The sequence below is a fragment of the Oncorhynchus keta genome, chromosome 11 (assembly GCF_023373465.1).
Source record: "Oncorhynchus keta strain PuntledgeMale-10-30-2019 chromosome 11, Oket_V2, whole genome shotgun sequence".
NCBI lineage: Eukaryota > Metazoa > Chordata > Actinopteri > Salmoniformes > Salmonidae > Oncorhynchus > Oncorhynchus keta.
Window position 1 is genome coordinate 5,216,168 of NC_068431.1, and position 12,691 is coordinate 5,228,858.

Here is a 12,691-nt window from a genome sequence, read left to right on the forward strand (position 1 = left end):
GGAATGGGTGGAATGGAGGACGGGGCTCGTGGTAATGACTGGAGTGGAATGGGTGGAATGGAGGACGGGGCTCGTGGTAATGGCTGGAGTGGAATGGGTGGAATGGAGGACGGGGCTCGTGGTAATGACTGGAGTGGAATGGGTGGAATGGAGGACGGGGCTCGTGGTAATGACTGGAGTGGAATGGGTGGAATGGAGGACGGGGCTCGTGGTAATGACTGGAGTGGAATGGGTGGAATGGAGGACGGGGCTCGTGGTAATGACTGGAGTGGAATGGGTGGAATAGAGGACGGGGCTCGAGGTAATGACTGGAGTGGAATGGGTGGAATGGAGGACGGGGCTCGTGGTAATGACTGGAGTGGAATGGGTGGAATGGTATCAAACATTATTATGAGCCTCCACTCAGCAGCCTCCTGTGATTACCACTGTAAATTATAGTAATGTTTTGGGGTTTAAGAAATAATCTGTCCCCTTCAGGTTAGCCAACAGTCTGTATCTCTGAAGGTACATTGCGTATTTAAAAAAATATTTTTTCTACCCTAGTGAACAATACCTTTAAAATAAGAGTTCATAAACACAGCCTGGTTTCCTGTGTGTGTGTGTGTGTGTGTGTGTGTGTGTGTGTGTGTGTGGCGATATTGAAAGTATTAATTTAATCTTTTATGATCTGCTTGTTGTGATCATATAGCAGTGTGTACTTGTACTGTGTGTGTGTTTGTGTGTGTGTGTGTGTGTGTGTGTGTGTGTGTGTGTGAGATAGAAATTGTGTTGTTTGCACTCTACTGTGTGTGTGTGTGTGTGTGTGTGTGTGTGTGTGTGTGTGTGTGTGTGTGTGTGTGTGTGCGTGCGTGCGTGCGTGCGTGTGTGTGTGTGTGTGTTGCAGGGCTCTCTCAGGCTATGAGCTATAAGCTGGTTTGATAACGTGCTTTAAAGCGATTTCTTCTCGGCCTGGTCTGTTTGTGTGGCAGCTCCTCACCCCTTCCTCTCCTCTTGTGTGTTTCAGATTAACCTACGTCTCATCCTGGTCAGTGGGAAGACGAAAGAGTTCCTGTTCTCCCCCAACGCCTCGGCCTCAGACATCGCCAAACACGTTTACGACAACTGGCCAATGGGTGAGTGACACCACGCAGCAGTCTTTTTGGGGGCCCTAAATAAGATTTGGTTTGGGGGGAGGCGTCCATCTTGCAGGTGAAACATTTTATTGTTCCCCCTCTTGGCTGAAGAAGAAAAACAATTACGTTCATTTCCTGCAATTCTACGCTTTTTTCCACAACTGGCCAATGGGTGACCCTTACAGAAAAACCACAGGGATGTCACGTGATCACATGTGATCTTAATGTAATAACATTTGACAACATGTAAAAGCAACATGTGAAAAAATTATCTCGTGAAATAAATGTGACAAAATGAGGACGCAAAATTTCTACACAGGAAACTACACGTGGCACCTTGAAACTACACGTGATACCAGTAAACTACATGTGATACCAGGAAACTACATGTGATACCAGGAAACTACACGTGATACCAGTAAACTACATGTGATACCAGGAAACTACATGTGATACCAGGAAACTACATGTGATACCAGGAAACTACACGTGATACCAGGAAACTACATGTGATACCAGGAAACTACATGTGATACCAGTAAACTACATGTGATACCAGTAAACTACATGTGATACCAGGAAACTACACGTGATACCAGGAAACTACACGTGATACCAGGAAACTACATGTGATACCAGTAAACTACATGTGATACCAGTAAACTACATGTGATACCAGGAAACTACATGTGATACCAGTAAACTACATGTGATACCAGTAAACTACATGTGATACCAGGAAACTACATGTGATACCAGTAAACTACATGTGATACCAGTAAACTACATGTGATACCAGTAAACTACATGTGATACCAGTAAACTACATGTGATACCAGTAAACTACATGTGATACCAGTAAACTACACGTGATACCAGTAAACTACATGATACCAGTAAACTACCATACCAGTAAACTACATGTGATACCAGTAAACTACATGTGATACCAGGAAACTACATGTGATACCAGGAAACTACACGTGATACCAGGAAACTACATGTGATACCAGGAAACTACATGTGATACGTGATACCAGGAAACTACATGTGATACCAGGAAACTACATGTGATACCAGTAAACTACACGTGATACCAGGAAACTACATGTGATACCAGTAAACTACATGTGATACCAGTAAACTACACGTGATACCAGGAAACTACATGTGATACCAGTAAACTACACGTGATACCAGGAAACTACATGTGATACCAGGAAACTACATGTGATACCAGGAAACTACATGTGATACCAGGAAACTACATGTGATACCAGGAAACTACACGTGATACCAGTAAACTACATGTGATACCAGTAAACTACATGTGATACCAGGAAACTACATGTGATAACAGGAAACTACACGTGATACCAGGAAACTACATGTGAAAACATTTTGAGCTAGACAATAACCTCCCGGGGACCGTGACACGTCGTTTTGAGGATGTCTTCAAATCGTCTTCGGGGACGTCCCTGGACAAAAAAAAAGAGTCATTTGTGACACCTCACAAAGCTGTAGCCGACATCGTGTAGTATTACAATGACTATCTATTGGACTCCTCCACAGTGTGTCTGGTGCTACAGCTCTCTGAAGAGGGCCTCTGGTGGGAATCTGACATCTTACACCTTAATGAGCTCAAAGATACTGTAGCTATCACTCGAAGGCCCTGGGCCAGAACTCCTCACGGGCCCCGTATCACAGCTGTGTGTGTGGGTTAGTTTTTGGTGTCCAGACTCCACTGCCTCTCTCCCTCTCTTCCCTCTCCTCTCTCCCTCTCCTCTCTTCCCTCTCTCCTCTTCCCTCTCCCCTCTCCTCTCTCCCCTCTCCTCTCTCCCCTCTCCCCTCTCCTCTCTCCCCTCTCCTCTCTTCCCTCTCTCCCTCTCCCCTCTCTTCACTCTCAGTCTCCTCTCCTCTCTTCTCTCTCCCCTCTCTTACATCTCACTCTTCCCTCTCCCCTCTCCTTTCTTCCCTCTCTCCCTCTCCCCTCTCTTCCCTCTCCCCTCTCCCTCTTCTCTATTCCTTATCTTCCTGTCTCTCTATCTTTCTCTCTCCCATGAGACATAATCACACAGAAAAACTGGGAATACTATAGATGATGGTGACAACGGCGATGATGATGATGATGATGATGAGGGTGATCTTCATCTCTCTTTCAGACTGGGAGGAGGAACAGGTCAGCAGTCCTAATATCCTGAGGCTCATCTACCAGGGTCGTTTTCTACATGGAAACGTCACACTCGGAGGTGAAAGCTCACACACACAGTCACACACACACACACACTCACACACAGTCACACACACACATACACACTCACACACAGTCACACTCACACACACTCACTCAGTCACACACACAGTCACAGTCACACACACACAGTCACACACACAGTCACACACACACACACACACACAGTGACACTCACACACACACACACACACAGTCACGCACACAGTCACAGTCACACACAGTCACACAGTCACACAGTCACACACAGTCACACACAGTCACACACAGTCACACACACACACACACAGTCACACACAGAGAGAGAGAGAGAGAGAGAGAGAGAGAGAGAGAGAGAGAGAGAGAGAGAGAGAGAGAGAGAGAGAGAGAGAGAGAGAGAGAGAGAGAGAGAGAGAGAGAGAGAGAGAGAGAGAGAGAGAGAGAGAGAGAGAGAGAGAGAGAGAGAGAGAGAGAGAGAGAGAGAGAGAGAGAAATAGAGATGTTGAAGAACCTGTTTGATCTCTCTCCATCCTCACCTCCCACGTAACAGACATGAAGTGACACAAATATAAAGAGACAACCTACATCTCTCCATCCTTACCTCCCTCCCAACCAGAGCCCCCAGAGGTGTGTGCCGTGTCCCGTTCTGAACCTCCCAGCCTTATACCCAGCATGCCCTTTTGAAAGGACAGCCAACAGCCAATAAAAAAGAGAGAGAGAGAGAGAGAGAGAGAGAGAGAGAGAGAGAGAGAGAGAGAGAGAGAGACTGGGAGAGAGAGAGACAAACTTGCTTTGACTGGACAGGGTGGAAAGGAAAGGGAAGCACTGTGTTTGGGTTTGGGTAGACCTCAGACAGTGTTTACGGGAGGGGAGAGAGAGGGAGGGAGAGGGCTGAAGAGAGTGAGAGGGAAGGAGAGAGTGGTCATATGAGGGAGAGAGGGAAGGAGAGAGTGGTCAAACAAGGGCGAAAGGGAAGTAGAGAGTGGTCATATGAGGGAAGGAGAGAGTGGTCATATGAGGGAGAGAGGGAAGGAGAGAGTGGTCATATGAGGGAAGGAGAGAGTGGTCAAACAAGGGAGAGGGGAGGAGAGAGTGGTCATATGAGGGAGAGAGGGAAGGAGAGAGTGGTCATATGAGGGAAGGAGAGAGTGGTCATATGAGGGAGAGAGGGAAGGAGAGAGTGGTCAAACAAGGGAGAGAGGGAAGGAGAGAGTGGTCATATGAGGGAGAGAGGGAAGGAGAGAGTGGTCATATGAGGGAGAGAGGGAAGGAGAGAGTGGTCATATGAGGGAGAGAGGGAAGGAGAGAGTGGTCATATGAGGGAGAGAGGGAAGGAGAGAGTGGTCATATGAGGGAGAGAGGGAAGGAGAGAGTGGTCATATGAGGGAGAGAGGGAAGGAGAGAGTGGTCATATGAGGGAGAGAGGAAAGGAGAGAGTGGTCATATGAGGGAGAAAGGAAAGGAGAGAGTGGTCATATGAGGGAGAGAGGGAAGGAGAGAGGGAAGGAGAGAGTGGTCATATGAGGGAGAGAGGGAAGGAGAGAGTGGTCATATGAGGGAGAGAGGGAAGGAGAGAGTGGTCATATGAGGGAGAGTGGGATGGAGAGAGTGGTCATATGAGGGAAAGAGGGAAGGAGAGAGGGAAGGAGAGAGTGGTCATATGAGGGAGAGAGGGAAGGAGAGAGTGGTCATATGAGGGAGAGAGGGAAGGAGAGAGTGGTCATATGAGGGAGAGAGGGAAGGAGAGAGTGGTCATATGAGGGAGAGAGGGAAGGAGAGAGTGGTCATATGAGGGAAAGAGGGAAGGAGAGAGGGAAGGAGAGAGTGGTCATATGAGGGAGAGAGGGAAGGAGAGAGTGGTCATATGAGGGAGAGAGGGAAGGAGAGAGTGGTCATATGAGGGAGAGAGGGAAGGAGAGAGTGGTCATATGAGGGAGAGAGGGAAGGAGAGAGTGGTCATATGAGGGAGAGAGGGAAGGAGAGAGTGGTCATATGAGGGAGAGAGGGAAGGAGAGAGGGAAGGAGAGAGGGAAGGAGAGAGTGGTCATATGAGGGAGAGACGGAAGGAGAGAGGGAAGGAGAGAGTGTGTTAGGTTGTTACCTTTCTTGTGGTCCCAAACTGGCTGTCGGTCTTTTGCTGCACTATGGGAGATACACAGCACATCTTGATACATGGGTGGACGGTGTGTGTTTGTTTGTGTGTGTGTGTGTACTGGTACTGTACTATGCCCTCAGCCACAGTAATTTAAATATCTCATGAAATAGAACACCTGGTCTAGACTTGAACACAGAAGAGGAGGGGGGTGGAGGTAGAGGAGACTGAGGTGCAGATTATTCTGTTGAGAGTTAACGTCCTGACCTCATTTTGTGGGCAGTGTGCCTTCTCTTGAGAACCAGGTCTTCCTACGGCGGCCAATAGCAAGGCTATGCTCACTGAGTCTGTACATAGTCAAACCTTTGGGTCAGTCACAGTGGTCAGGTATTCTGCCACTGTGTACTCTCTGTGTAGGGTCAGTCACAGTGATCAGGTAATCTGCCACTGTGTACTCTCTGTGTAGGGTCAGTCACAGTGGTCAGGTATTCTGCCGCTGTGTACTCTCTGTTTAGGGTCAGTCACAGTGGTCAGGTATTCTGCCACTGTGTACTCTCTGTTTAGGGTCAGTCACAGTGGTCAGGTAATCTGCCACTGTGTACTCTCTGTTTAGGGTCAGTCACAGTGGTCAGGTATTCTGCCACTGTGTACTCTCTGTTTAGGGTCAGTCACAGTGGTCAGGTATTCTGCCACTGTGTACTCTCTGTTTAGGGTCAGTCACAGTGGACAGGTATTCTGCCACTGTGTACTCTCTGTTTAGGGTCAGTCACAGTGGACAGGTATTCTGCCGCTGTGTACTCTCTGTTTAGGGTCAGTCACAGTGGTCAGGTATTCTGCCACTGTGTACTCTCTGTTTAGGGCCAAATAGCATTCTAGTTTGCTCTGTTTTTTTGTTAATTCTTTCCAATGTGTCAAGTAATTATCTTTTTGTTTTCTCATGATTTGGTTGGGTCTAATTGTGTTGCTGTCCTGGGGCTCTGTGGGGTGTGTTTGTGTTTGTGAACAGAGCCCCAGGACCAGCTTGCTTAGGGGATTCTTCTCCAGGTTCATCTCTCTGAAGGTGATGGCTTTGTTATGGAAGGTTTGGGAATCGCTTCCTTTTAGGTGGTTGTAGAATTTAACGGCTTTTGATCAATAGTGGGTATCGTCTCAATTCTGCTTTGCATATATTATTTGGTATTTTACGTTGTACAGAATTGCCTTACAGAATTCTGCATGCGGAGTCTCAATTTGGTGTTTGTCCCATTTAGTGAAGTCTTGGTTGGTGAGCAGGACCCCAGACCTCACAACCGTAAAGGGCAGTGTGTTTTATAACTGATTCAAGTATTTTTAGCCAGATCCTAATTGTTATGTCGAATTTTGTGTTCCTTTTGATGGCATAGAATGCCCTTCTTGCCTTGTCTCTCAGATCGTTCACAGCTTTGTGGAAGTTACCTGTGGCACTGATGTTTAGGCCAAGGTATGTATAGTTTTTTGTGTGCTCTAGGGCAACAGTGTCTAGATGGAATTTGTATTTGTGGTTCTGGTGACTGGACCTTTTTTGGAACACCATTATTTTGGTCTTACTGAGATTTACTGTCAGGGCCCAGGTCTGTCAGGGCCCAGGTCTGTCAGGGCCCAGGTCTGTCAGGGCCCAGGTCTGTCAGGGCCCAGGTCTGACAGAATCTGTGCAAAATATCTAGGTGCTGCTGTAGGCCCTCCTTGGTTGGTGACAGAAGCACCAGAGCAAACAGCAGACATTTGACTTCGGATTCTAGTAGTGTGAGGCCGGGTGCTGCAGACTCTTCTAGTGCCCGAGCCAATTGGTTGATATATATGTTAATTAAAGAGGTTTAAGCTTCATCCCTGTCTCACCCCCCGCACACCCCACACACTCTGTCTCTCTCTCTCTCTCTCTCTCTCTCTGTCTCTCTCTCTGTCTCTCTCTCTCTCTCTCTCTCTCTCTCTCTCTCTCTCTCTTGTCTCTCTCTCTCTCCCTCTCTCTCTTTGTCTCTGTCTCTCTCTCTCTCTGTCTCTCTCTCTGTCTCTCTCTTTGTCTCTCTCTCTGTCTCTCTCTCTCTGTCTCTCTCTCTCTCTCTCTCTCTCTCTCTCTCTCTCTCTCTCTCTCTCTCTCTCTCTCTCTCTCTCTCTCTCTCTCTCTCTCTCTCTCTCTCTCTCTCTCTCTCTCTCTACCTCTCTCTACCTCTCTCTCTCTACCTCTCTCTCTCTCTCTCTCTCTCTCTCTTCTATAATATATTAGCCAGATGACTATGATGATATATTTGCTTTGTAATAAGTATTTGTCTGTTGACTAACCTTTCTACCTTCCTCTCCTCCTCCCTCTCTCTTTCTCTCCCCTCTTCTCCCTCTCCCCTCCTCCTCTCCTCCTCCTCTCCTTCCCCTCTCTCAGCTCTCAAATTACCCTTGGGAAAATCCACAGTGATGCATTTAGTTGCCAGAGAGACATTGCCCGAGCCAAACTCCCAAGGTAACAGGCTTTTCATTCATCTCTTGTTCCTTCGCCTTGCTGGTCCCTTACGGGGACTTTCACACGCTAAAACTCAGAAATGGTGTCTTTACTCAGATTAAATGTAGTGCAGTTACTTCCTTTATGAATGGCCAACACATTTAGCCTGTGCTTTGTATCAGCGTTAGTTTTGCAGACAATATGTTCCTGTGTTACTGTTACTTAGTGTTAATTGTTGACTCGATTTGTCTTCCATCTGAGGTCTGACCGTGTCCTGACCATGTCCTGACCGTGTCCTGACCGTGTCCTGACCGTGTGTTGACCGTGTCCTGACCGTGTCCTGACCGTGTCCTGACCGTGTCCTGACCATGTCCTGACCGTGTCCTGACCGTGTCCTGACCGTGTGTTGACCGTGTGTTGACCGTGTCCTGACCGTGTCCTGACCATGTGTTGACCGTGTCCTGACCGTGTCCTGACCGTGTCCTGACCGTGTCCTGACCGTGTGTTGACCGTGTCCTGACCGTGTCCTGACCGTGTGTTGACCGTGTCCTGACCGTGTCCTGACCATGTGTTGACCGTGTCCTGACCGTGTCCTGACCGTGTCCTGACCGTGTGTTGACCGTGTCCTGACCGTGTCCTGACCGTGTGTTGACCGTGTCCTGACCATGTGTTGACCGTGTGTTGACCGTGTCCTGACCGTGTGTTGACCGTGTCCTTACCGTGTGTTGACCGTGTGTTGACCGTGTCCTGACCGTGTGTTGACCGTGGTCCTGACCGTGTGTTGACCGTGTGTTGACCATGTGTTGACCGTGTCCTGACCGTGTGTTGACCGTGTGTTGACCGTGTCCTGACCGTGTGTTGACCGTGTCCTGACCGTGTGTTGACCGTGTGTTGACCATGTGTTGACCGTGTCCTGACCGTGTGTTGACCGTGTCCTGACCGTGTGTTGACCGTGTCCTGACCGTGTCCTGACCGTGTGTTGACCATGTGTTGACCGTGTCCTGACCGTGTGTTGACCGTGTGTTGACCGTGTGTTATTGTGTTGACCGTGTGTTGACCGTGTGTTGACCGTGTGTTATTGTGTTCCTCCTCAGGTCAGAGAAACAGAGAGAAGACTGGAGAGAGTAACTGCTGTGTCATCCTGTAAATACCCTCCTCCCTCCCTCTTTAATCATCCACCCTGGATCCAACCAACACACTGGATGTCCTGTCCTGCAGTCTCTCTATCATGCTGACACACACACACACACACACACACACACACACACACACACACACACACACACACACACACACACACACACACACACACACACACACACACACACACACACACACACACACACACACACACACACACACACACACACACACACACACACACACACACACACACACACACACACACACACACACGGTCTCCTGTGTATAGAGAAGTTTCCCCCTCTATCACTTCTGTCCTTAAATCTTCCACTAGTTCATGGATGGATAAACTACTGTTTTATTACCCCACCAAGGTTCCAACCAATGACTGGATAACAAACAAACCAACCAACCAACCAACCACCTTGTTGTTGTTTGGCCATAATAACATGTTGTTGACTGTGTTTTGACAGTCAGTCCTTTCCTCCTTCTGTCAGATCGCTCATCCTTCCTGAACTAGGAGAAGAAAGACAGAATATCCCTCCTCCATCTTCCCTTTTCTCCCTGAACGAGGGGACTAGGAACTAGGGGAAAGACAGACAGAATATCCCTCCTCCATCTTCTCCCTGAACGAGGGGACTAGGAACTAGGGGAAAGACAGACAGAATATCCCTCCTCCATCTTCTCCCTGAACGAGGGGACTAGGAACTAGGGGAAAAACAGACAGAATGTCCCTCCTCCATCTTCTCCCTGAACGAGGGGACTAGGAACTAGGGGAAAGACAGACAGAATATCCCTCCTCCATCTTCTTCCTGAACGAGGGGACTAGGAACTAGGGGAAAGACAGACAGAATATCCCTCCTCCATCTTCTCCCTGAACGAGGGGACTAGGAACTAGGGGAAAGACAGACAGAATATCCCTCTTTTCTACGACAAAAAGCGTAGGGTGTCGATCAAAAACGCCTCTTTTAACCATTGGGTAAAATAATATATTAATTGTGTAGATAATCCTCTAAGAAAACCAATACTCCATGTCTCTATGTCTCTGAGCCGTTTAAAGGTTAGTGATATACAAAATCAACAGAGGTCAGAGAAACAACAGGGGTCAAAAAATAAAAATCCTGAAAATGTCACAACATGGTGTCAGCTCGATGCTGAGAAGGCGGTGGCCCGTTCCTGTAGGTTCATGCTCTACAACATAAAGTAATCCTCCCCCCTTAAAAGATTTAGATGCACTATTGTAAAGTGACTGTTCCACTGGATGTCATAAGGTGAATGCACCAATTTGTAAGTCGCTCTGGATAAGAGCGTCTGCTAAATGACTTAAATGTAAATGTAAATGTAAATGAGAATGAAGGCATCTTTCCCCTGGAACTCTTTCCCCTTGCAGGACATAAAACAATATACAATTCAGATAGATATCTGATATCTGTTCAGAGACATGACATGTAGTATTTTCATATTTTAGTGTAACGCTTTTCATATTAATTCAAAAATGTTTCTTCTTTTAAAAAAATATTTTTTTTTAGAAGATTTTTCACAAAACCAAACGAGTCTCTGTAATACCAAGCTTTAAAAAAATAAAAAAATATATAGTTTTTACATTTATTTCACGTCAAATTAATTTTTTTCTCGACCTGTAGAAACAACTTGGTAGACGACAACGACCACAATATTTTAAATCGTCAGAAGTTGTTACGAGAAACCTTGCACCTCTATGTCGGCAGAGTGCTTATTATCGGATGGATTAGGCTACGAAATCAGACTTTTAAAAAATTAATATGAATATATATATATATATATATAATGAGCAATTCAGAACATGAATAATCATATTTGTCCTAGTAAAATGTATTTTATAACATAAGGAAGTGAAATTTAATTTCAAATTATCAAAAAGCGTGTTCGGACACTCTTCATAGTGTAGTTATCAGTCTTGAAGTCTACGAGGTAAAGAAACCAATCTGGAATAAAGAAGTCTACGAGGTAAAGAAACCAATCTGGAATAAAGAAGTCTACGAGGTAAAGAAACCAATCTGGAATAAAGAAGTCTACGAGGTAAAGAAACCAATCTGGAATAAAGAACTCTACGAGGTAAAGAAACCAATCTGGAATAAAGAAGTCTACGAGGTAAAGAAACCAATCTGGAATAAAGAGTTATTTTCTTCCAAATCTCCTTTCTCCCTCCCTCCTCTCTTCTTCAGCCATTTTTGAACGCATGTGCCTCCTTAACCTCTGACCCCCAGCCATCCCCCCCCCAGTAACCTCTGACCCCCCCGCCATCCCCCCGCCCCAGTAACCTCTGACCCCCCGCCGCCCACCACATCGAAAACCTGTAAAAAGAAAATGTTATTCTATTTTATATTTTTCCAATGGGAATAATATTAAAAAAATATATATAAAAAGAAGTTACCATATGTGTAGAATATATTTAATATGAATGTTATATTGAACAAGTTGAGGCCAATCGATCCAGTATGTTGATACAGTATCTTAGTGTCTGTGTGTACACAATGGGTTAGCTAGCTAGCTTTCTAGACAGTGGTTCAAACTGTAACCTTGGTGACAGGGTCTGTGTCCCGCCCCCATCCCCCCCCTCCCTCTGATTGGCTCCCGTTTTCCATATATAGTGCACTACTTTCAACTGTGGCCCATAGAACCTGTGATGGACTAGCGTCCTGTCCAGGGGGTGTACTTGTACATCAAGCTACCTCACGCTCCTGTCTTATGGGCTTTTCTAGCTCAGACAAGGCTACTTACAGACATAGGGCCGGGGTCCAAAGTAGTGCACTATTTAGGGGAAATAAGGTGCCAATTTAGGACGCAGACAACATACTGTATTTCAAGCAGCAGAACAGAACCATCCTCCTAATCATTGACGTACAGAATTATTATAAACATGTTATACTTCTCATATATATATATATTTTCTTTTCAAATGTTCATAGTTTAATATAATCCTTATTTTTATTATTATTTTTTTTTTGCTTTCTTGCAGCACTAGGTCTTAAAGGATACGTCCCAAATTGTATCATATTTCCCTGCATAGTGCACTACCCATATGGCTCTGGTCAAAAGTAGTGCACTTTTGTAGGTGAATAGGATGCGATTTGGGACGTAAGCCCAAAGAGTATAGTTTCTCAGCGATCAGAGTTTCAAGCTTGTACAGTGATAATATTAAAAATCATTTTTCAAACGGATTGTAAATAATAGTAATCTAAATGCTTCTTCTCTCTTGACCCCTCTTCTTCACATGGAATAAATACATCTTTTAAACAAATAAAGATGATTGAAAGTGCATTTGGTTTGATTGATTGATTGATTGATTTTAAGGTATTTGATCGTTAGAAGTACAAGGTTTCTCCAGCCGGCGACGTCACAGGAGGCTGGTGGCGCCTTAATCGTGGAGGACTGGGCTCGAGGTAATGACTGGAGTGGAATAGGTGGAATGGAGGACTGGGCTCGTGGTAATGACTGGAGTGGAATGGGTGGAATGGAGGACGGGGCTCGTGGTAATGACTGGAGTGGAATGGGTGGAATGGAGGACGGGGCTCGTGGTAATGACTGGAGTGGAATGGGTGGAATGGAGGACGGGGCTCATGGTAATGACTGGAGTTGAATGGGTGGAATGGAGGACGGGGCTCGTGGTAATGACTGGAGTGGAATGG

General features: G+C 46.2%; 1 protein-coding gene and 1 long non-coding RNA gene across 2 annotated transcripts in view; both read left to right on the plus strand.

Moving 5' to 3' along the window:
• The window catches only part of LOC127933022 (ubiquitin-like protein 3), a 51,001-nt gene extending 41,661 nt beyond the window's left edge, over positions 1 to 9,340 (plus strand). Inside the window, exons 3-6 of the mRNA XM_052529216.1 lie at positions 1,004 to 1,112; positions 3,275 to 3,361; positions 7,824 to 7,901; positions 8,975 to 9,340. Coding sequence (XP_052385176.1) covers positions 1,004 to 1,112; positions 3,275 to 3,361; positions 7,824 to 7,901; positions 8,975 to 9,027 — 327 coding nt within the window. The 3' untranslated portion in view covers positions 9,028 to 9,340. The remainder of the gene's footprint in view (positions 1 to 1,003; positions 1,113 to 3,274; positions 3,362 to 7,823; positions 7,902 to 8,974) is intronic.
• Positions 9,341 to 10,234: 894 nt separating this feature from the next.
• Positions 10,235 to 12,323, plus strand: LOC127933023 (uncharacterized). Its single transcript, XR_008146821.1, has 2 exons — positions 10,235 to 11,117; positions 11,154 to 12,323. It is a non-coding gene; the product is annotated as an uncharacterized LOC127933023 (long non-coding RNA).
• Positions 12,324 to 12,691: the final 368 nt, after the last annotated feature.